This window comes from Salvelinus alpinus, chromosome 21 (assembly GCF_045679555.1).
Source record: "Salvelinus alpinus chromosome 21, SLU_Salpinus.1, whole genome shotgun sequence".
Taxonomy (NCBI): Eukaryota; Metazoa; Chordata; class Actinopteri; order Salmoniformes; family Salmonidae; genus Salvelinus; species Salvelinus alpinus.
Genome location: NC_092106.1, coordinates 29,928,973 through 29,954,783, shown reverse-complemented (window position 1 = coordinate 29,954,783; position 25,811 = coordinate 29,928,973). Strand labels below are relative to the sequence as shown.

The window sequence follows — 25,811 nt, the reverse complement described above, 5'->3', positions numbered from 1 at the left end:
AGTTGGAAGTTTACATACACCTTAGCCAAATACATTTAAACTCCGTTTTTCACAATTCCTGACATTTAATCCTAGTAAAAATTAACGGATTTAGGTCAGTTAGGATCACCACTTTATTTTAAGAATGTGAAATGTCCGAATAATAGTAGAGAGAATTATTTATTTCAGCTTTTATTTCTTTCATCACATTCCCAATGTGTCTGAAGTTTACATACACTCAAGTAGTATTTGGTAAATTGTTTAACTTGGGTCAAACATTTCAGGTAGCCATCCACAAGCTTCCCACAATAAGTTGGGTGAATTTTGTCCCATTCCTCCTGACAGAGCTGGTGTAACTGAGTCAGGTTTGTAGGCCTCCTTGCTCGCACACGCTTTTTCAGTTCTGCCCACAAATTTTCTATATAATTGTGGTCAGGGCTTTGTGATGGCCACTCCAATACCTTGACTTTGTTGTCCTTAAGCCATTTTGCCACAACTTTTCAAGTATGCTTGGGGTCAATGTTCATTTGGAAGACCCATTTGTGACCAAGCTTTAACTTCCTGACTGATGCCTTGAGATGTAGCTTCAATATATCCACATAATTTAGCTGTGATAGCTGTGATACAGCCTGACAGGATGCTCTCGATTGTGCATCTGTAAAAGTTTGTGAGTGTTTTAGGTGACAAGCCAAAAGAAGGCGCTGTTGTCTTCTTCACCACACTGTCTGTGTGGGTGGACCATTTACGTTTGTCCGTGATGTGTATGCAGAGGAGCTTAAAACTTTCCACCTTCTCCACTACTTTCCCGTCGATGTGGATGGGGGGGGGGGTGCTACGTCTAGTGTTTCCAGAAGTCCACGATCATCTCCTTTGTTTTGTTGACGTTGAGTGAGAGGTTGTTTTCCTGACACCACACTCCGAGGGCCCTCACCTCCTCCCTGTAGGCCATCTCCTAGTTGTTGGTAATGAAGCCTACCACTGTTGTGTTGTCTGCAAACTTTATGATTGAGTTGGAAGCGTACATGGCCACGCAGTCATGGGTGAACAGGGAGGTCAGGAGAGGGCTGAGAACGCACCCTTGTGGGGCCCCAGTGTTGAGGATCAGCGGGTTGGAGATGTTGTTTCCTACCTTTACCACCTGGGGGCGGCCCGTCAGAAAGTCCACGACCCAGTTGCACAGGGCGGGGTCGAGACCCAGTGTCTCGAGCTTAATGATGAATTTGGTGGGTACTATGGTGTTAAGGCTGAGCTGTAGTCACTGAACAGTATTCTTACATAGGTATTCCTCTTGTCCAGATGGGATAGGGCAGTGTGCAGTGTGATGGCGATTGCATCGTCAGTGGACCTATTGGGGCGGTAAGCAAATTGGAGTGGGTCTAGGGTATCAGGTAGGGTGGAGGTGATATGATCCTTGACTAGACTCTCAAAGCACTTCATGATGACAGAAGTGAGTGCAACAGGGCGATAGTCATTTAGTTCAGTTACTGTACCTTAGCTTTCTTGGGAACAGGAACAATTGTGGCCATCTTGAAGCATGTGGGGACAGCAGTTTGGGATAGGGATTGATTGAATATGTCCGTAAACACAACAGCTAACTGGTCTGCGCATGCTCTGGGCCGGCTGCCTTGCGAGGGTTAACACGTTTAAATGTTTTAATCATGTTGGCAACGGAGGAAAGCCCACAGCCTTTGGTAGCAGGCCGTGTCAGTGGCACTGTATTGTCCTCAAAGCGAGCAAAGTAGTTGTTTAATTTGTCTGGGAGCAAGACGTCAATGTACGCGACTGGGCTGGTTTTCCTTTTGTAATCCGTGATTGACTGTAGACCCTGCCACATACGTCTCGTGTTTGAGCCGTTGTATTGCGACTCTACTTTGTCTCTATACTGACACTGCTTGTTTGATTGCCTTGCGGATGGAATAGCTGCACTCTTTGTATTCGATCATGTTTCTAGTCGCCTTGCCATGATTAAAATTGATGGTTAGCGCTTACAGTTTTGTGCGAATGCTGCCATCAACCCACGGTTTCTGGTTAGGAAAGCTTTTAATAGTCACAGTGGGTACGACATCTCCGATGCACTTGCTAATAAACTCGCTCACCGAGTCAGCATATACATCATCAATGTTATTGTCTGAGGCTATCCGGAACATCCCAGTCCACATGATCAGACCAGCGCTGGATATACCCGAGCACAGGAGTTTCCTGTTTTAGTTTCTGTCTATAGGCTGGGAGCAACAAAATGGAGTCATGGTCAGATTTTCCAGAGGCAGGGCGGGGGAGGGCTTTGTATGCATCGCGGAAGTTAGAGTAGCAATGATCCAGAATGCAACCAGCTTGTGTCGCGTATTCGATATGCTGTTAGAATTTAGGAAGTCTTGTTCTCAGGTTAGCTTTGTTAAAATCCCCAGCTACAATAAATGCAGCCTCAGGATGTATGGTTTCCAGTTTACATAGAGTCCAGTGAAGTTCTTTCAGGGCCGACGAGGTATCTGCTTGGGGGCGGGATATACACGGTTGTGACTATAATCGAAGAGAATTCTCTTGGAAGATAATGCGGTCGGCATTTGATTGTAAGGAATTATAGGTCAGGTGAACAAAAGGACTTGAGTTCCTGTATGTTGTTGTGATTACACCATGAGTCGTTAATCACAAGACATACACCCCCGCCCTTCTTCTTACCAGAGAAATGTTTGGATCTGTCGGCGAAATGCATGAAGAAACCGGGTGGATGTACCGACTATGATGATGTATCCCGAGTGAGCCATATTTCCGTAAAACAAAGAATGTTACAATCTCTGATGTCACTCTAGAAGGCAACTCATGCCCTAATTTTGTCCACCTTGTCAACTAGAGATTGACGTTGGCAAGTAATATGCTCAGAAGCGGTGGATGGTGTGTTCGCCTTCTTAGTCTGACCAGTAGGCCGCTCCGTCTGCCTCTCCTTCGCCGACCGCGTTGTTTTGGGTTTGCCTCTGGGATAAGATCCCATGTCCAGGGTGGAGGTCCGAACCAAGGATCTGATTCAGGAAAGACGTATTCCTGGTCATAATGTTGGTAAATTATATCCAATAGTTCTTCCCGGCTGTATGTAATAACACTTGCGATTTTCTGGGCAAACAATGTAAGAAGTAATCCATAAAAAAACGAAGGACCTGAAGCGAGGCAACTATCTCTGTCGGCGCCATCTAGCTCTAAATCCGTTATTTGTTACTTCTGTTATTACTATGTATATTTCTTTAAGCCCTGCCTTGTTTCGTTCTGAAATATCAAGAACGACTGTTTGATTTTAGGCCCTGTAATCTCCATTCCCTTTTTGGGACTCTGATTCTGTAGCCTACCACATTAGTACATAATTTTGCAATCACAATAGCCGCTATTGATTCATCCTGTGCATTCAATTGCTTTACCCTGGTTATATCTAAATAAGTCGTATTTGTTTTGTAAAACATCTACTGTCTCCAGGAATATATTGCCTTGTAAGTTTAAGAACTAATAAATGAACTGTAGTTATAATTTTAACTATTTGATATTTTCTTGCTGTCTTATAGCAAGTGGTGCTCCATCAATAATTTCACACCCCCTTACAGATAGAATGAAAGGAACTATGGTGAAGGAATGTCTCCACTTCTCACCTGTAACGGGTTGCTGTATGAGAAACACTGAGACGGTAGGTCTGGCATCGTGAAGCTGGCCCGCCAGATTCCATCGATTCAGGCTAGAAAGATCCACTGGCTGTGGCACTCAGCAGATGAGTGCACCCGGAGGATAACTCACAGCACAGTTGATGAATCGGAGTTCAAGGGAATATGGCTGACAGACTGTGAGAGCAACACAAAGATTCCCTCCCTTGACAACAACACAACTGGTTTAGTGATGCTGCAGTGCCCAATTCGTGTGATTGGAGGCAGGGGGAATGCGGAAATGGATCAGCCTGGTAACTCAAGGTATGGGGACGCAGGCCTTTGGTAATGACAAGACCCTGCTGGTCATCTATGAACGTTTGAACATCTTGGCCATGTACTGTTATAATCTCCACCCGGCACAGCCAGAAGAGGTCTGGCCACCCTTCAGAGCCTGGTTCCTCTCTAAGTTTCTTCCTAGGTTCCTGCCTTTCTAGGAAGTTTTTCCTAGCCACCGTGCTTCTACATCTGCATTGCTTGCTGTTTGGGGTTTTAGGCTGGGTTTCTGTATAGCACTTTGTGACATCGACTGATGTAAAAAGGATTTTATAAATTTATTTAATTGCTTGATATCGCTCCCTACTGCATAGAACGAAAACCATAACCGCAGTTGAGAGTCCACTTAGGCGGTCGTCAGAGCATGGTGGAATAGGGGACTCAGATGACAGTGCAGGCCGAAGAGAGTAAACAGGGGTTGCTCACAACATACATCCAGCCATACTCAAGCACATATGCATGTTTGGTAAGGAGCGCAGAGACGATATGGTAACAAGAATTACACACACACTTACAGTCTTACACCTTCATACATCCGATTCCCAGCCGAATAATCCCTCTTATGTTGCCCTCAGGTGTTCCAGAATGCCGAACAGAGACAAGCAGTGAAAATAATAATGATTCCTGCCCAAAACCTAGCTGAAGGACTCTGAGTAGTAGCGTCAGTCCTTGGAACTCTCTTCTCCAGGTAAGTAATGCATAGCACATTACCTAGATAAGGTGACTCACAACCAGTCTGTAAGCCGGAAAATGATTAAAACTACACTGACATGGCTAAATTGATGGACAATTTGATGATATTCAAAGGAGCCAAGCCCCGTTTCGCCGGGACTCCTCATGTCAAAGTAAGGAAATGAAATGAAGCGGTGTAAACGGTGGGTAACTATGACCTTCTTTAGGTAGCCACACACTGCTCTAAAATGGCCAGTGGAGCGAAAGCTAGTCTCTTTCACTCCCTCATTGCTGGCCAGAAATGAGCTAGAACTGGACTAATAACTCACCAACTAGCAAAGAATATGAACAAATGTGCACATGCGGTTACATGCTTTGATTTCAAAAACAGCACATCTACTGAGAACCGCTCGTGCCTGACAATGCAATAGAATCCTCCTCTGATTCACTCTGCATTAAACAGAATCACAGACTGTGTTGACTCTTGCAGTTAGATTTGTTTTGGTATAATGCATTGAAAGGGGCTAATATTATGTTGATTCAATCACAATAGTGTAAACTATCAGGGCAAACTCTAGTAAAGTTGAGTGAAATTCAATCTTGTGCGTCTCTGCGCGTACTGGTATTTCTTCGGTGTGGCAGTCCTGTGGGGAGCTGCATGCTTGCAGGGTGCTTTAAAGACATATTTTTTTATGTAAAGTCAATACAAATTCGAAAAAAAATCATCTAAGTAAAAAAATACAAAACGTATTGCCATTGATTTGAGGGATGAGGTCGCTGAACCAATATCAGTTGGATGTATTCATGAAAGTCAAAGTAATCTCCACCATTCACCCCTTTAGGACTTCTGCTTCTGCTCCTGCTGCTGTGATTGGTTTCTTCTGAGGTACCCAATGACCAGACCAATCAACTTTGTGTGCGATGTATGCATCAAGAGAAACATGAACAACCTGGAGGTTGCCATAGGGAGAGACTTGTCAATCACACAGAAATCGACACATTGTTTCTATCTTATCTGTTTAATGTACAGTTGAAGTTGGAAGTTTACATACATTATACTGCTATGGCTGACCTTACTTCTACATTAGTAGTAGTACGGATCCCCTTAGGGTTAAGTGATTATTCACCTAGTCAACTCAGTGATTCAAACCAGTGACCTTTCGGTTACTTTTCTGTTACTGGCCCAACAGTCTTAAACTCTAGGCATCCTTCCACCCACACAGTCTGGCTTCACACAGACGCTGGAGTATACAAAATACCTCCCTTTTGTGTGGACAATTTATTGATTCATAGGCTGCTCAGGTCAGAGAACAAAGAAGCCGATGAATGGAAGCTGAACACATTCAGTAGGCTAAATCAAATCAAATTTTATTGGTCACATACACATGGTTAGCAGATGTTAATGTGAGTGTAGCGAAATGCTTGTGCTTCTAGTTCCGACAATGCAGTAATATCTAACAAGTAATCTAACAAATTCACAACAACTACCTTATACACACAAATGTAAAGGGATGAATAAGAATATGTACATACAAATATATATGGATGAGCGATGGCCGTGAGGCATAGCGCCTCCATGCTCTGGACACTACGCTGACAGACACAGCAAACCTTCTTGCCACAGCTCGCATTGATGTGCCATCCTGGATGAGCTGCACTACCTGAGCCACTTGCGTGGGTGAATTTTGTCCCATTCCTCCTGACAGAGCTGGTGTAACTGAGTCAGGTTTGTAGGCCTCCTTGCTTGCACACGCTTTTTCAGTTCTGCCCACAAATTTTCTGTAGGATTGAGGTCAGGGCTTTGTGATGGCCACTCCAATACCTTGACTTTGTTGTCCTTAAGCCATTTTGCCACAACTTTGGAAGTATGCTTGGGGTCATTGTCCTTTTGGAAGACACATTTTTTGACCCATTTGCGACCAAGTCTTGAGATGTTGCTTCAATATATCCACATACTTTTCCGTCCTCATGAAGCCATCTATTTTGTGAAGTGCACCAGTCCCTCCTGCAGCAAAGCACCCCCACAACATGATGCTGCCACACCCGTGCTTCACGGTTGGGATGGTGTTCTTCGGCTTGCAAGCCTCCCCCTTTTTCCTCCAAACATAACGACGGTCATTATGGCCAAACAGTTATATTTTTGTTTCATCAGACCAGAGGACATTTCTCCAAAAAGTATGATCTTTCTCCCCATGTGCAGTTGCAAACCGTAGTCTGGCTTTATTATAGCGGTTTTGGAGCAGTGGCTTTTTCCTTGCTGAGCGGCCTTTCAGGTTATGTTGATATAGGACTCGTTTTACTGTGGATATAGATACTTTTGTACGTGTTTTCTCCAGCATCTTCACAATGTCCTTTGCTGTTGTTCTGGGATTGATTTGCACTTTTCGCACCAAAGTACGTTCATCTCTAGAAGACAGAATGCGTCTCCTTCCTGAGCGGTATGACGGCTGCGTGGTCCCATGGTGTTTATACTTGCGTGATATTGTTTGTACAGATGAACGTTGTACCTTCAGGTGTTTGTAAATTGCTCCCAAGGATGAACCAGACTTGTGGAGGTCTACAATTTTCTTTCTGAGGTCTTGATTGATTTCTTTTGATTTTCCCATGATGTCAAGCAAGGAGGCACTGAGTTTGAAGGTAAGCCTTGAAATACATCCACAGGTACACCTCCAATTGACTCAAATGATGTCAATTAGCCTATCAGAATCTTCTAAAGCATGACATCTTTTTCTAGAATTTTCCAAGCTGTTTAAAGGCACAGTCAACTTAGTGTATGTAAACTTCTGACCCACTGGAATTGTGATACAGTGAATTATAAGTGAAATAATCTGTCTGTAAACAATTGTTGGAAAAATTACTTGTGTCATGCACAAAGTAGATGTCCTAACCGACTTGCCAAAACTATAGTTTGTTTACAAAAAATGTGTGGAGTGGTTGAAATACGAGTTTTAATGACTCCAACCTAAGTATATATAAACTTCCGACTTCAACTGTATCTTTACTGTTTATTTGATCCATCCAGGTTAGCCATAGTGGTTCAGACCATTCTAATAGCATCCTGGCATCAGAAATATGTAAACTTAAATCTATATTTTAATATAACACAAAGTCATAAAGTTACAAATCGATTGTGCGTGTGTGTGTGTGCGTGTGCGTGCGTGTGTGTGTGCCTCCCTAGCTGCAGGAGAAGCATGCTGACGTGAGAGGGGTTTGGGGGTGTTGTTGGAGAGTGAGGACACAGACCAAACTCACTTGGAGAGACTGGAGCATGGATTAACAAACTACCTGCACATAGTCACCAACCTGGACATCACAGTAAGACGCACACACACGTACGCACATAGCGACAGAGACACACACACATGCACACTCACTCTCTCACTTCATTCATGCCATCTCTCTCTCTCTCTCTCTTTCTCTCGCTCTCTCTTTCTTCTTATCAAGGCTGAACTGGATGAGGAATCTAGGGTGACCAGAAGACTGCACTAGCACACCCTGGTTTAGATCTCTTTACTACACGGCAGTGTTTTGCTGCCACCTGGATTTATTGATGGAGTTGGAAAATGTTGAGCCCAAAGACTGAATAAAAAGGTCAAGCGAGGGAGAAAGAGTGTGTGTGTTGTATTCTATATGATTGATATTCAAGTGTCGAAAAAACATGTTTGGCTGTGTCATATTTTATATTGAAATATGATTTTCTTATTATTGCAGTATTTTCAATATGCATGATATAGCCTGTTACATGGAATGTTATAACAAATTGAAATCATTAAATGCATACCATTTAAACGGTGTAGGCTATGTACATAATTCAATATATAGACGTTATGTAGCCTACCCATGGTTTCTATTTATAGACTACATCCATATAAGATTAAATCTAATGAAAGAGTGTGGACTTTTGGTATTAGTGCTGGACTCAGTGATTTATTTAGCAGTTTTTAGGTTGCGATTCCACTGTAGATGGAAGGATTAGCCAACAGCAACATAATTACTGTAGGCTAATTTATTCCAACGAAACAATGTCACTTGTTGAGTGTAAACAGGTGTCAATTTTCGTTTCGATGCAAAGTTTCCAGTAATAAGGAAGTAAGACACGGAGATAGTTACACTGTAATATTTTAAACCAAAATGCTTTGACAAGTTGGAGAGAGTTGATTGGACAGACGGGCTGGCTCATATGAGCAGATGACAAACTAGAAAATACTGGCGTCACATGATAAACCTAGTCAACGGGTTGAGCTCCGTGAAATCCGCGCCAATATGCGACATCAACGTGTCCCAAATAGCTTCAAAATAAAAGTTCTCCATTTACTTGAACACAATGGCTTGTTCGACATTGCCGACTGACTGATCTACAAATCACCTTACATCATAAATAACTACTTTGTAGATCAGTCAGTCAGCATTTACCCACGATGCATGGTGATTTGACTCTCTCGAACAAGGCCAGCATCACACAAACTAGCACCATTAGGCCAATTTTCTAATAAAAAGTCCCCCTGAAAAAAGGTTACTTGACTGTTAAAGAATGTTTTTCTGATATAACAATTCGAAAAAACATATAGTTTAAAGTTACTAAAACATGCATTTATTGAAAACACAAACAACAGGTTCCTGCTCCTATGGTTGTTTTCCTAGCCACTGTGCTTCTGCTCTTCATTGCTTGCTCTTTGGGGGTTTAGGCTCGGTATCTGTAAAGCACTTTGTGACAACTGCTGACGTAAAAAGGGCTTTATGAAATACATTTGATCGATTGATCAACAGATGTTTGATTCTATACCATTTATTTTAAACTATGGACGTCGTCAGCATAAAAGGCGGCATTTCAGAATCATCAGACCCTCTACTAATAAGATCCAGTTTCACACCATGAAGATTTACCGCAAGTGTCTATTTTTCAGCAGAAAGCTACTGTGACCGCTGACCCCCCAAAAATACCCCAATGACACAAGGCCTTATTTACAACTCTCTAAAAAATACCCCAATGACACAAGGCCTTATTTACAGCTCTCTAAAAAATACCCCAATGACACAAGGCCTTATTTACAGCTCTCTAAAAAATACCCCAATGACACACATTTTCATGATCCCACATCCACAGGATCCCATTAGTAGAGGGTCTGAGTATTCCAAAACACCAACTTTTATAATTTTAAAAGTACAATACCAAGCAGATGTACAGGGCTGACAATTTCTGTAGTTTAAATGGTACAGTAGAAATGTGATGTGTAGACCTATAATGAAAAAAATATTTAGAGGGTGCAACAGTTCAACACTTCAGGAGTCAATGTCAGTTGGCTTTTCATAGCTATGTATTCAGAGGTCAAGACAGCAGGTCCGGGAAAGAGAGAGAGAGAGCGAGACAGAAGGGGCCGAAACAGCAGGTCCGGGACAAGGTAGCACACCCGATGAATCAGGTCAGGGGTCCCCAGATGCAGGCAGAACAGTACAACTGGAACAGCAGCACAACTGGATGGACTGGGGAAGGGGAAAGCCAGGAGTCGTCAGGCCAGGTAGTCCTGAGGCATGGTCCTAGAGAGCATGCCTAAGATCACAGTACACCAGATAACAACCTGGCACATAGGCTATTGCAGCATATATACTTGGGACTTTCAAAGTTTGTTATTTTATTTCAATAACATATTGTTTGTATTTTGGATAAATGTGTGTTTAAGTAATTTTAAAATCACCCTTAGTGCCATTGGCATTGGATGCATCCGGTTTTCTGGCATTGGAAACAACCTGGTGCATCCGATTTTCAGGGATACAATACCTTCAACCTAGGTTCCCTTTCCCGTGAAAACCAAACGTGGGAACTCCGCTCAGGCGGAGGTTACTTGATAACTTTTATTTTGAAAATGTGCTGTATGACTACATGACCTAGATGTCGCTGGGTTCACAATGCTCACGGATTGTTGGAAAGTGGCTACAATGGTAATGCTACGGCCAACTTTTACGAAAACGTGTGGTTTTTAATGTAGGCCCACGACAAGATAATGCTTTCTCTGAGTTCGAGTGGAGTTAGGCCACACGAGGAGAACATGTATTTATAATGTCGAGGTAGGCATTCTATATCACTACATTGATTAGCATTCAGACTTCAACGATTGGCCCGTGACAATGTTGTCCAGCGTCTGGTTACATTATTGAGACAATCATGTTTTAGTAAAGTCACGCGAACTGATTTTTGCTTCTACGTTTTGGAAGTGAACTCTAGAAACTAGCTTAGTTGATACAATTAGTGCCAGCGTGTTCTGAAGTTCTGGCTAGTTCTAGTAGCCAACAGCAGCTTCACCATGTCGGAGAGGACACCGCTCCTGCACTATCGTCTCTCCACAAGCGTCAATGAACAGTCGGGGGAGCATCAGACATGTCTGTCTGGGGAGACTGTGGAGCAGTCCCTGGCTTTTTCCAGACTGAAGTCGGCGCACCGCAGCCGTCCCAAAAAACTCTCCACATTCTTTGGCGTGGTGATACCCACCTTACTGTCTATGTTCAGCGTGGTGGTCTTCCTACGAATTGGTGAGTATAGCCTACGGTTATTTATTACAATGTCCGGTGAGTATAGCCCACCGTTATTTATGACAGTGTCCACAACATAGCTTTACTTTAGGCCCATGTTGGTAAATTTGAGCCGGTTGTTGCCTGGAAACCCTACTTTGAATTCCATTGAATTCTACATCGGGCATAAATTAGTTTGAATCAGGAAAGTTAACTCTCACGACCTCTATAAGCCAGAATGTGAAATAAAATGTTGACTTTAAAATATAATTTTAATCAACATTCTTGAATAAAAATACAGGCCCGATGGGAACAATTTTTTTCGGTAAACTTTCCAAATGTCGACAAAACAAAATACGCTAGACAAGGTGGATCTTCTTGTGGTGAAATTAATGAAATGATTAGATTACAGATGAAGAAAGTTATGATGAAATGCACGGGGTGGTGAAAATGCAAGGTGACGAGTTTAATGCGCCTTTCCTATAAATATCGAGGGTCGTGTTCTGGTGACCTGATCATCGATGTTTGGCTGTCTTTTAACAAAATAATCTCGCTCTTTTGCCAATAATAATCTCATTATGTAGGCTATATGTGCGCTCTAGCCAAAAGCGGGCAGATACCTGCAGGCCATTGTGTACAATCAGGGGTGCAACTTTGGTTTTAGAAGTGGGGGGGGGGTATCATTTGGTGGGGAATTTGGGGGTCCTCTCAATTTTGGGGGGCATCTGAAGCTATTTGCCTGCGTTTCTACACAATCTAATATGGCCCTCCTAGCCATCTCTATTTAGAACAACAAAAAGTAAGCAAAAATGCCCACAGTCATCTAGGTAAGAGATCATTATTAAATATGCTGAAGTGATTGCAGTGGCGACCCGTCGTTCAGGGCAGGTACATTAGAAGTGCCTATCCAAGAAGGCTCAAGGTCATTGGCCACAGATAAAATGACGTCAAATCACATTATATCTACAGTAGCTTTGATTGGACTGATCTAAATCTGATCTAGACTTTCTAAATCTTAGCTAGCAGTCATCATGAATCAAGTTGACAAACTACTGGCAAATCCTTTTTTAATCCTTCTCATATGAAGATAAATAATGAAGAGCAATTTATAGATAAAATGTATCGGGTGCTCATTGGCCATTGGACGTAAACATTACACAACAAGTTGGAAATCGCAACAATGAGTGGTTTGGAAGGAATCAGTGTCGCTAACTGCAAGCAATCATTAGCCTGCTATTCAGTGGAGTGGCTGTGTGGTCCCAAGTCTAAGATGAAGGTTCTCTTTTCCTAGTTTTAAAATGCTAAACATTAAACATTGGCCATGCTGTCAATGAAGCATGATTTGTGCCGCTCTCAAAACAACTTAACTTGGAACTGCAAAATCTGATTTTAGTGAGTTCAAGACAACTGTGAACTCGGGGAAAAACGAGCTACGACTTGGAAAATACATTTTGGACTTTCATCTAACTCGAAATTGTAAATTCAGAACGCTTCCTCTTTCTAGAGCAACGACCTGAAGATCACTGACGTCATCATGATTCAACCTTTTTATATCTTCGAGTTCCCAGTTGTCTCAAAAGCACCATAAATCCAGAGAATCCCAGACATTGATGACAAAGTTTGCCCAAGAAGGACCGCCGTGCCACCTTCCTGTTCAAGTGAGCACAGCACAACAAGATGAGTCCAAAAATGTCTGGTATGCTGCTGCATAAATGATGTAATATGCCAGGGATTTATGTATACTGTAGCTAAGAAAGTAATACTAAGTGTATGTTGTGTAGTAAGCTGTTAGTAGCCCATGTGCCTCACCCTAATAATTTGTCTATTTTTCACCTCTTAATTTCGCCTACTGTTCTGACTAGAGGTCGACTTCAAGTTTTCATAACAATCGGAAATCGGTATTTTTGGGCGCCGATTTTCCGTTTTTTTTTTTGTTTGTTTGTTTTTTATTTATTTTTTATTATTATTATTAATATATATATATATATATATATATATATATATATATATATATATATTTTTTACACCTTTATTTAATCTTTATTTAACTAGGCAAGTCAGTTAAGAACACATTCTTATTTTCAATGACGGCCTAGGAACGTTCTGCCTCGTTCAGGGGCAGAACGACAGATTTTTAACCTTGTCAGCTCGGGGGATCCAATCTTGCAACCTTACAGTTAACTAGTCCAATGCTCTAACACTGATTACATTGCACTCCACGAGGAGCCTGCCTGTGCCGCGAATGCAGTAAGCTAAGGTAAATTGCTAGCTAGCATTAAACTTATCTTATAAAAAACAATCAATCAATGACTGTCATTGCTCTAATGTGTACTTAACCATAAACATCAATGCCTTTCTTAAAATCAATACACAAGTATATATTTTTAAACCTGCATATTTAGCTAAAAGAAATCCAGGTTAGCAGGCAATATTAACCAGGTGAAATTGTGTCATTTCTCTTGCGTTCATTGCACGCAGAGTCAGGGTATATGCAACAGTTTGGGCCGACTGGCTCTTTGCGAACTAATTTGCCAGAATTTTACGTAATTGTGACATAACATTGAAGGTTGTGCAATGTAACAGGAATATTTAGACTCATGGATGCCACCCGTTAGATAAAATACGGAACGGAATAAACGTTTTGTTTTCGAGGTGATAGTTTCCGGATTAGTCAAAGGTATATGGTTTAGAGAGAAATAGTCGACGCGTTATAATTCCTGTAATAACTTGCGGCTGAACTTGAAAGGGGTTCCTTCGTTATTTTACCGCTCATGTCTTCCATAGAAAATGTCTTGATCTACTTCAAATAAGGTCTGTGTTTCGTGCAGGCTTAAACCGCCTCAACGTTTTGATACCCGTGTAAATCTCACTAGGATAAGGTAACGTTTGTCAACATATTTTCATAAATCCACTCTACAAAAAAAATGATCTTCGCTTATATTTAGCCAATATTGATCAGAGTTACCTTGTCCTATGGATATCTACACAGTTATAAAATTGGCAAGGTGGTGTAAGCCTACACGAAACACAGACCTTATTTTAAGTGAATCTAAAAATATCCTATGGAATAAATGAAGGAACCGCTTTTCAGATTTTGCTAGGTGTCATGGGAATTATGACTCGCACTTTGGTCGTCAATTCTTACCATGCCCATTATTAAAATAAGATTTCCTGCATATAGAAATGACAGTTTTTGTTTTCAACATTCATCACAGGTAACTTAAACTCTATTTTTATTCAAACAGTTGAGAGTATTTGTCTCCTAAGCAGACTCTTCAGTATCATTGTCACTTCAGAGCTGTGTGTGTATTTATGTATTATATTAAGTTAAAATAAAAGTGTTCATTGTTCATTCAGTATTGTTGCAATTGTCATTATTACAAAAATGTGTGTGTATGATATATATATATATATATATATATATAAAACATTTTTTTTATTTTTTATAAATCGGCCGATTAATCGGTATCGGCTTTTTTTGTCCTCCAATAATCTGTATCGGTATCGGCGTTGAAAAATCCTAATCGGTCGACCTCTAGATCTGACTTGGTGGTGAACATGTAGCCTATGATCTGTTTTTGATAAATGTAATCATTGAATGTTGTAAGAGCTTTCATTGTCTGCTTATATGCCCCCTTTATTTATCCTACGGTTCTGACTTGGTGTACAGGGAGAACACTGTAAGAATGGCCCATGTTCTGAATTCTGTCACTGTTCATTTCAAAAGTGCTGAACAAATAGTTATATTGACTACGTCTGTCCTAGCTTGCTCGTTAATGTCTTAAATCAAAATTACGAAAAGCCTCTTATCCGTTTGTCGTCCCCTTATGCCATAGTTTGTACATCTCAATTGTCAGTAGAAAGCACATTTGTTTAAGCAAGTCAGCCATATCAACTATATATTTTTTAAAGGCAGTAAATGAGACTGTTTACCTGCCAGACAAGGCTCCGCTGATAGCCAGGTGTAGCAGTGGTAAGGTGTTAGGACTGCTGTTGGGACTCTGCTGTTGGGACAGCTTTATGTAGGCCCTAAAAGTTTGTGGGTACTGTTTGTCACCGTTATATTGCAATTCATGTATTGTTTAGTGTTGTGTAGTGGCTTTGCCGGCATTCATCTCACGTTTAAAACATTTTTTACCCACCAAGATGTACATGCTTAAATTGCCACTGAGTGATTGATAAGACTGAACTAGATCAATGATAATTAAATAATCAATATTGTTGCACCTTTAACCAATAGCCTAACAAATGAACAACTCTTACAAAGTACAGACTTAATTTTTGATTCTTTATCAAGACATCATCTATATCAAATTTCAGCCAGACCGCCCAGCCAGCCTGAACCACCTGCACGCCCAACCCTTATCACTCTAGTCAATAACTCAAATCTCTCCCCAACACAACTTCCTTCCCATCTTTTTTTTATGTCTCAGGGGAAAGGTTTGGAAAACATACATTTAATAAAATCACACATACGCTACCGTTCAAAAGTTTGGGGTCACTTCGAAATGTCCTTGTTTTTGAAAGAAAAGCACTTTTTTGTGCATTAAAATACGATCAAGTTGATCAGAAATGCAGTGTAGACATTGTTAATGTTGTAAATGACTTTTGTAGCTGGAAACAGCAGATACATTTTTTTATAATAATTGGAATATCTACATACAGTGATCACCATAATTCATTGGACAGCGGTGTCGATGCAAAGGAAGCTGGCCGTCATAAGACTCAGAAATGAAAATCAATCAATCAGGAACATTGCAAAAACCCTGGTCAGCCCAAGTCAACAGTTTGGTTCATCATTAACAAGACAAAAACCCTGGTCATGTCCAAGTCAACAGTTTGGTTCATCATTAACAAGAAGAAAACAACCGGTGAACTCAATTATGTCAAAAGACCCAGTAGACTGAGGAAGACCACTGTGGTGGATGACCGGAGAATACTCTCTATGGTGAAGAAACCCCCCTGACAACAGTCCAACAGATCAAAAACGCTCTCCTGGATGCAGGTGTAGATGTGTAAAAGTATACCATACGTAGAAGACTACACCAGCAGGACTACAGAGGGTACACTACAAGATGCAAACCACTGATATGCCTGAAGAACAGAAAAGCAAGATTACTGTTTGCTAAAGAGCCCCAAGAGTTCTGGAGAAAAGTATTGTGGACAGATGAGACAAAGACTAACATGTACCAGAGTGATGGAAAGAGGAAAGTGTGGAGAAAAAAAAGACATGCCCATGATCCAAAGCATACCACCTCATCTGTGAAACATGGTGGAGGGGGTGTTATGGCTTGGGCCTGTATGGCTGCCAGTGGAACATGGTGGAGGGGGTGTTATGGCTTGGGCCTGTATGGCTGCCAGTGGAACATGGTGGAGGGGGTGTTATGGCTTGGGCCTGTATGGCTGCCAGTGGAACAGGCTCACTTGTCTTCATCGATAATGTGACTGCAGACAGAAGTAGAACAATGAATTCTGAAGTCTACAGAATTATGTTATCTGCTCAGATAAAACCAAATGCCTCAACTCATTGGACGGCACTTCATCATGCAACATGACAATGACCCTGAACATACTGCTAGAGCAACTAAGGGGTTTTACATGGCCAAAAAGTGGAAAAACCTTGACTGGCTGAGTCAATCACCGGATCTGAATCCAATTGAACATGCATTTTACATGCTGAATAGGAGAGTTGAGATTGCCTGCAATGACAACAAGCTCAGTCTGATGATGCTGTGATCGATCCCGCTCCAGAGTACAGGCCTCGGTGTAATGCTCATTCCTTCGGCGATAAACGCAAATCCGATCATCACCCCTGGTGAGACAAAACCGCGACTAGTCAGTGAAGAGCACTTTTTGCGTGTCTTGTCTGGTCCAGCGACGGTGGGTTTGTGCCCATAGGCGACGTTGTTACCAGTGATGTAAGGCAGGTCCTCACCAGACAACAGGCCTACAAGCCCTCAGTACAGCCTCTCTCAGCTTATTGCGGACAGTCTGAGCACTGATGGAGGGATTGTGCGTTCCTGGTGTAACTCAGGCAGTTGTTGTTGCCATCCTGTACCTGTCCTGCAGGTGTGATGTTCGGATGTACTGATCCTGTATAGGTGTTGTTACACGTGGTCTGCCACTGCGAGGACGATCAGCTGTCCGTCCTGGCTCCCTGTAGCGCTGTCTTAGGCGTCTCACAGTACGGACATTGCAATTTATTGCCCTGGCCACATCTGCAGTCCTCATGGCTCCTTGCAGCATGCCTGAGGCTTTTGGATTTTTACGAATTATCTTTGAATGACAGGGTCCTGAAAAAGGGATGTTTCTTTTTTTGCTGAGTTTAGTACTGTAGAGCTATTTTTACTTGCACACAATATAGCTGGATCACCCCATCCTGCCCCTAGGGAACCACCGCACTGCAGCGCCCCAACACAACTTAGCTTTAGGATCTTAGTGAAACATTCATTATTGGTTCCAGATGTGTTAGGCCAATGCCAGAGTGACAACCAACAGAATGGCAGACCCCCAGGACCAGAACTGAGCATTCCAGCAGCTACAAATTGCCTAAATAGGTATCTCCCTTGAAGTGGGCATGTTTTCCATATAGACTCCTTTTGTCGTACCATATTCCATATAAGGCATCCAGACCTCATGAAAGTTGCACAGTATACCCTTAATCTTGTATTAAATAAAATCTAGTGATACATAAATTGATATTTCTGCCATCCATTGTTACATTGTGGGTGGATAACCAACCTTCCAATTAATGGCAATGCATTTCTTAGCTGCTATAAATGCTAAGTTACACAGTTTCTTCTGATAACAGTCTCCAGTATCAACATTTCCAAGCAAACAAAAACAGGGAGAATCTGTAGACATGCTGAGATAAAATAACATACTCTTTGCCAGAATTCAGCCAGCCTTCATGAGACCACAACATATGCAAATGTGTCCCCTTTTGTGCTTTACACCTCCAGTAGAATAATAACATTTCTGAGTGAATGATATTCAGTTTCGCTGGCATATAGTACGTTCTATGGATGGTCTTAAACTACAGTAATTTATGTCTGAGATGACGGAGCATTGAAACACATCTGTTTCCATTCATCATCAGTCTCCCAGGTCATCCTCACATTTTTGTTTTACATGTTTTGTCATCTGGAAAACCCTCTATCAACCCTTGATACATTTTGGAAATCAATTTTAGAGGTTTGCCAGACTGCCTTACAATAGGTTCAATCTTTGAAGCGTCTGGCTTGTCCAGTGTTTACTGCACAAGAAATAATAAAGTGTTGCATCTGCAAAAAGGTTCCCCTCAGTGCAGTCACAGACTGGCCTGGTTGCCTGACACTGATGAGACCTCTGTCACCATCTGATCCTGCTCAGATGGGGCATGAGAAGAATTACCTTGGTGTACATTTATACATTTATTCTATTCTTAGATAATATAATGGTTCAATAATTGAAATGACCATTATTTCCAGATCCCAGTCTGTAGTCTACCCATCAACTCAAGATGGATCTCTGTATCCATTCACTGATTGTTATAATATATTGCAAAATTCACCTGAGCTCCGTAGACTGGTCTTCCCTGGCTGTCTGACCCTGCAGGGACCCCTGTCACCATCTGATCCTGCTAAGACATGATGAGCATAGTGTTGTGTACTGACTGTGCACTGTGAAAGTGAAGCCTGTAGAGCTGTTTATACCGTGTCAGTGTAACAAGTAGGAAATTAACTAGGGAAACTGACAGATCAATAACATTGCATTGCTATACTGACTAATAAAAACATTGCGCTGAAAAAAATTCTGAGTATCTACAGTTTCATTGTTTGATTCAGAATGTGTGGGGGGGGGGGGGTCATGTCCCCCCTGTCCCCAGTGATGCCCCTGGCTAGAACACATGTGTCAATTCGAGAGGTGGCATACTCACTATATAATGTAAAGAAAAATAAAAAATTAGATCAGTGAAGTTGAAAATGCGATGGAAACCCATTTAACTTGTATGTTTTATTCGGTAATGATTAATTTACATCTGTCCCTCATTTTAAGGTCAACCCTGTTACATGAACTGAACTCTCATTTTTTTATGGAGAACCTATTCCTTTTTAAACAGTGTAAAAGCAGGTTCTACTCTCATTGGGAATTTTCTGGTGGAAAACCAAGCGGGTTGAGCAGAACACGTCAACCCTGTTAGACATAGATAGACAAGCTTGAAATATTTTAACAATTCTGCGTTCAGTTGCTACTCCCTGATGCACACATCATGCTTTGATTACCCCTGTCACAATGACATTTATGGATGATTTTAAAGTGAAATCTTCAACCCTGTAACTTTATTTGGCACTTACTATAGGCATTTTTTGTTTTTAACCTCTTGAGATGGGAATAACGTTTTGAAAGTGTTCTTTATGACAATCTTAAAATTAGTTGAAATCAAATGTTTTTTTTTACCGCGTTACACTTGGTGGAATGACCCTTGTACCACTTGGAAACTCCCTTGATGTGTTACAGCACAAGGGTATGGAGAAAAAGTAGTGAGTGCGTGCATCCCAGGACACATTGGGAATGGACTGTTATGGCGGTCATAGTCATGATAATAAATGTGAAATAAATTGTAAAAGAACAATTTTCTTATTGGAGGAATAGAGTAGTTTGAAGTGGACTAACTTGGAGTAAAATATAGTTCTAGCTCTTGGAAGAAATGGCTTTATTGCCTCGCACCATAACTTCAGTCTCGAGCCATTAATCACGTTCACATGATGCAGAGCTCGAAGTCCAATATCTGATGGCAATAATGACAACAGTATCTCTAATGTAATCACAAATATTCCGAAGATATGTTTTACAAATACAATCCCCATTCATTAATATCTCATCTGTTTTCTTTGTTCAGAGGTGTTTCATTCTATCACAGAGTTCTCACGGTAAGTAAAGTGGTCTGTCTGTGTTCTCTCTCCTGCCTTGATGTGCTCCCCCCTCTGTTTATTCCCTTGTCTCATGATACCTCAGCTGCTGTGGTGTAGACACGCACAGGCTGAACAGCCACCAGTTTGAGAGACAATAATACCATTCCACATAACATAAGCACTGCAGTGCATTGTGCCTTATCTGGAACAATATAGTGCTTCTGTTTCAACAATGCATAGGATCAATAGGAGTGCTCCCCAGTGAATTGGGAGAGTTCTGTTTTTGTTAAAAGCATGACAACTTGTTATGCATTTTGACCTATTGTTGAATGTTGCAAGGAAATAGTAGCATTGTAGAAGTTTGGTATTTTGCCATAGGCTATTATCAATAAAAAATATTGTCAGTCTAAACTGATTTTGTGTGTGACATTCAACAACATTTCTTAAACAAACGTATCTGAATGCCTTGGCATGATGTTTTGGTTAATAATGACATGACTCTGGGAAGTGGGTATGAGGGAGGTGGGTCAAACTGCTGTCTCAACTGTGTAGTTAAGGTGAAAGCCAATGAGAATTCCCCACTGCACGTTCTTATAGACAATTACTGTAAATTCCAGTTTCAACTTCCTGTAGGAAAGTTGTTCCACCACTTGTTAAATCACCAAACCCAGTTCCCGTTAGGGACTTTGAGATGATTTTAATTCGTTGTGTTTAACCATAGTGTGGTCCTTGTGTTCTCTCCCGTCAGGTTTCGTGGTGGGCCAGTGTGGGCTGTATCAGGCCATAGCCATGTTCTTAGTGGCCTACTTCATCATCAGTATGACCGTGCTGTCTGTGTGTGCCATCTCAACCAATGGAGCTCTGGACGCAGGAGGGGCCTACTGTATCCTCCTCAGCAATACACACACAGCTGTACATGATAGTCAGATGTATAGACATATTATTTCAGGCGATGTATGAATGCCTTTCTCACACCACCCCATATACTCTACACACACTCCACCTCACTGTTCTTTCTATTTCATTAATGTAGCATTGCATTCGTCCAGGTATTTTTTTGTGTGTGCCAGTGAATGGCTGGTATTGCTTTCATTTTATCTGTAAGACACATTGTGAGTGTGTGAGAGGGGGATGTGTGTGTGTGTGTGCCTGCGCCTATTCTTTCAGTGCCTTCACTACACTATAGTGTGCACATACCAACACGCACTCTCTCTCACACACACATTGACACTCACTCTTAAATCCTGTTGGTCCCAGCCTTAACTCCCTCCTCCCCCAGACATGATAAGTCGTGCGTTGGGGCCAGAGTTTGGGGGCAGTCTAGGTGTTATGTTCTTCCTGGCTAACGTGTGTAGCAGTGCCCTCTTTATACTGGGTCTGGTTGAGGCCATAGTAGCAACTTTCGGGCTTCCAGAAGGTATACAGCCATACTCTCGCCCTTTTCCTGCTGTGTTAGAAGGTCAACGCCCACAAGATGGGCCAGCGGCAGTCAACATTGGCTATATATTGTAAAAATTTATGAAAACAAAAATGTACTTTTTCGTCTTAATTTGAGGTTAGGCATAATGTTGGAAGTGTGGTGCGGTTTAAAATCAGATTTTATTACTTTTTGGCTGTGACAGCTAGTGACTACCCTGCAGAGCTGCCTCCAGTACATTAGCCATCCCAATAAATGCCAACCTGTGCTCTGTTTACATTGACAGACTACTTTTCTAGTATTTTTGTATTTGATCTAAAACGAATCTGATTTCACAATGGCTACTAATCCATTGCATGCCCATGTTAAAGGTCATTGAATTAAACTGAATACATTTAAATCAAATTGAATTAGATACCCACCCTTTGTGACCTTTCATGGTCTGTTTCAGCTTTCACCCTCATTCCTTCACTCTCATTTTCTCATCTCATTAACCCTCTACACCTTTTAACCTACTTACCACCATCCCTCCCTCCCTTCCCACTTCAGATGGGGTGAGCCCAGCGGGTTCCCTCCAGGTGTTGCCAGCGGGGTATTGGTGGTCGTTGCTCTATGCCACCGGCATCCTCCTCCTCTGCCTGCTTGTGTGTCTAGTGGGGGCAGAGATCTATGCCAAGGCCTCCTTCCTCATCTTCCTGGTGGTCATGCTGGTGCTGGCCACCATCTTTATCAGCTTCTTCGCCGTGTGCCCGCGCACCATCCTCCTGCCTGCCGCCCTGCCCGTTCACAACAACACAGGGCCACAGCCACCCAACATGGCCAACTTTACCGGCTTTAAACTGGACACACTGCTGGGCAACCTGGATGGTGAGTAAGGGTTGGGTGTGTGTGTTACTCACCAACAAACGTGTGTGCTTAATGTACTGTATGTGTCATTCTAAATAGAATTTCGCTTGATTTAAGGCTGCAATATATAACTTTTTAGGCGCCACTACCAAATGCACGTAGTAATGTGTGTTATAGAGCTTTCATTCTCATTGAAAGCAAGTGTAAAAAGCAGTAGATCTGATCTGTGCGCGCTATGCTTCCTGTTCTTAAGTTCCGGTTTTGCATCTTTTACTTTCGGTTTTGTACACCAGCTTCAAACAGCTGAAAATACAATATTTTTGGTTATGGAAAATATATTTCACAGCTGTTTAAATTTGTACAAAATTCTCTACACTATACTTGCTTGTTTTCTCACATAAACTGAAATTAGGCTAACTATTAGAATTTTAGCAACCAGGAAATGGTGGAGCAATTTGTGCATAATGGATCTTGAAGGAATGAATATAGCAAATAATTATTGATGTGAGCGTACGTGAGTGACGTCTCATGTCAGTTATGCAGAATTGACTGGTTTATCTCACACACACACCAATTATAGCCTTAGCCTCTTGATTTACTGAATGTTTACCAGGGTTGCTGGCAGTGAAAAAGGTAATTGATTATTTAGTTGTAATTAGTGGGTCTCGTAAATATCCTTTGGCTCCCCATTTCCACCGTAACATACCAACCTGACTACTGAGCTGAAGGATTGATATTCAGAGTGGAAATCAACCTTCGCGTTCAAAGACCTTGTTGTCAACAAAATCACACATTGACACACTTACACACTTTGTTTGCCACTGTAAAGCTTTCCCTCCAATAAGAAGGAAGTAGGTTAAAAGTCAATAGCTTCATACAGTTGAAGTCGGAAGTTTACATATACCTTTAAACTCACTTTAAACTCAGTTTTTCACAATTCCTGACATTTAATCCTAGTAATAATGACCTGTCTTAGGTCAGTTAGGATCACCACTTTATTTTAAGAATGTGAAATATCAGAATAATTGTAGAGAATTATTTATTTCAGTTTTTATTTCTTTCATCACGTTCCCAGTGGGTCAGAAGTTTACATACACTCAATTAGTATTTGGTAGCATGGCCTTTAAATTGTTTAACTTGGGTCAAACGTTTCAGGTAGCCTTCCACAAGCTTCCCACAATAAGTTGGGTGAATTTTGGCCCATTCCTCCTGACAGAGCTGGTGTAACCGAGTCAGGTTTGTAGGCCTCCTTGCTCGCACAAGCTTTTTCAGTTCTGCCCACACATTTTCTATAGGATTGAGGTCAGGGCTTTGCGATGGCCACTCCAATACCTTGACTTTGTTGTACTTAAGCCATTTTGCCACAACTTTGGAAGGATGCTTGGAGTCATTGTCCATTTGGAAGACCCATTTGCGACCACGCTTTAACTTCCTGACTGATGACTTGAGATGTTGCTTCAATATATCCACATAATTTTCCTTCTTGATGATGCCATCTATTTTGTGAAGTGCACGAGTCCCTCCTGCAGCAAAGCACCCCACAACATGATGCTGCCACCCCCGTGCTTCACGGTTGGGATGGTGTTCTTCGGCTTGCAAGCCTCCCCCTTTTTCCTCCAAACATAACGACGGTCATTATGGCCAAACAGTTATATTTTTGTTTCATCAGACCAGAGGACATTTCTCCAAAAAGTATGATCTTTGTCCCCATGTGCAGTTGCAAACCGTAGTCTGGCTTTTTTTAATGGCAGTTTTGGAACAGTGGCTTCTTCCTTGCTGAGCTGCCTTTCAGGTTATGTTGATATAGGACTCGTTTTACTGTGGATATATACTTTTGTACCTGTTTCCTCCAGCATCTTCACAAGGTCCTTTGCTGTTGTTCTGGGATTGATTTGCACTTTTCGCAACCAAAGTACGTTCGTCTCTAGGAGACAGAAAGCGTCTCCTTCTTGAGTGGTATGACGGCTGCGTGGTCCCATGGTGTTTATACTTGCCTGCTATGGTTTGTATAGATGAACGTGGTACCTTCAGGCGTTTGGAAATTGCTCCCAAAGATGAACCAGACTTGTGGAGGTCTACAATATTTTTTTCTGGGGTCTTGGCTGATTTCTTTAGATTTTTCCCATGATGTCAAGCAAAGAGGCACTGAGTTTGAAGGTAGGCCTTGAAATACATCCACAGGTACACCTCCAATTTACTCAGGTTAATTTACGACATAATTTTCTGGAATTTTCCAAGCTGTTTAAAGGCACAGTCTATTTAGTGTATGTAAACTTCTGACCCACTGGAAATGTGATAAAATTAATTATAAGTTAAATAATCTGTCTGTAAACAATTGTTGGAAAAATTACTTGTGTCATGCACAAAGTAGATGTCCTAACCGACTTTTTCAACCACTCTACAAAGAAATTTGTAGAGTGGTTGGAAAATGAGTTTTAATGACTCCAATCTAAATGTATGTGAACTTCTGACTTCAACTGTATGTACCACAAGCTATATCTGAACTTGACATGGCAAGATGAAGCATTTCTGTCCTTTTTGAATTGTAGTCCTCCTTAAAGGCAAGAGGCATGCATGTTAATCATTTCAATTTTTGTTGTTGTTAAATATCTGAATTTGGGGAGGATTTGGACATGAAGCTGATTGAATTTATATCTAACTCTCCCCTAGCTGACTATGCTGTGGACTACACAACAGGAACCATGATGTCCTTTGCCACGGTGTTTGCGGTCATGTTTAACGGTTGCACAGGCATCATGGCCGGATCCAACATGTCAGGTAATAAATCGTTTTTTGATCAAAGGAGTCGGTCAGGAGTGTGTGATTGTCTGTGTTGTGTCTAACCTGGTGTCGTGCTGTGTCCCAGGTGACCTAAAGAACCCTAGCTACTCTATCCCTCGAGGAACCATCACAGCTGTCATCTTCACCTTCATCATCTACAACCTCCTCAGTCTGATGGTGGCCTGCTCCTGTGACCGGTCAGTCACACACACACTAGTTTGGGCATAATCTCTGTAGATAAACACACCTGTAACACGTATGTTCACATACAGAGATAGGCACACACAAACACACAGGGGCCCAATCCAACTCAAACTCGACAAAAATTTGCAATGAAAGACACACATACTAGCATTTACAATTCTATCTCTCTCTGACACTCTCTCACACTTTCTCTCACTCTCTCTCCCGTCTCTAGCTCAGTGCCAGTGTGCAGTATTGATGTGGCACTAACACAAGTGTTGCCAAAGTGCTAAAGTGACATAAAAGGCCCTTTAAAGATGCATTGGAAATCAATACAGCCATCAATTATACTCCTTCCTGTCCTCCCCTCTGCCTGTTTCACCCTCTCCCCCTCAGTAGATCAGACATTGGCAGATAGAAAGGGAAGAGAAATATGCTGACTCATTGACGGTGTTTACATGCCCACCAATATCCCGTTTTTATTCGGGCTACTCAAGTATTGTTTTTGAGTTGACGCATATAAACATCATATCCCATTTATAATAACCCGAAAAAGCTTGTATCCCGGTTATGAGAAACCCG

At 41.7% G+C, this 25,811-nt stretch overlaps 1 protein-coding gene across 1 annotated transcript in view; it reads left to right on the top strand.

Moving 5' to 3' along the window:
* Positions 1-10,719: 10,719 nt before the first annotated feature.
* Positions 10,720-25,811, top strand: part of LOC139548205 (solute carrier family 12 member 9-like) — a 60,727-nt gene continuing 45,635 nt past the window's right edge. The window contains exons 1-6 of the mRNA XM_071357715.1: positions 10,720-11,129; positions 20,751-20,885; positions 21,282-21,419; positions 21,969-22,286; positions 24,936-25,043; positions 25,132-25,243. Coding sequence (XP_071213816.1) covers positions 10,904-11,129; positions 20,751-20,885; positions 21,282-21,419; positions 21,969-22,286; positions 24,936-25,043; positions 25,132-25,243 — 1,037 coding nt within the window. The 5' untranslated portion in view covers positions 10,720-10,903. The remainder of the gene's footprint in view (positions 11,130-20,750; positions 20,886-21,281; positions 21,420-21,968; positions 22,287-24,935; positions 25,044-25,131; positions 25,244-25,811) is intronic.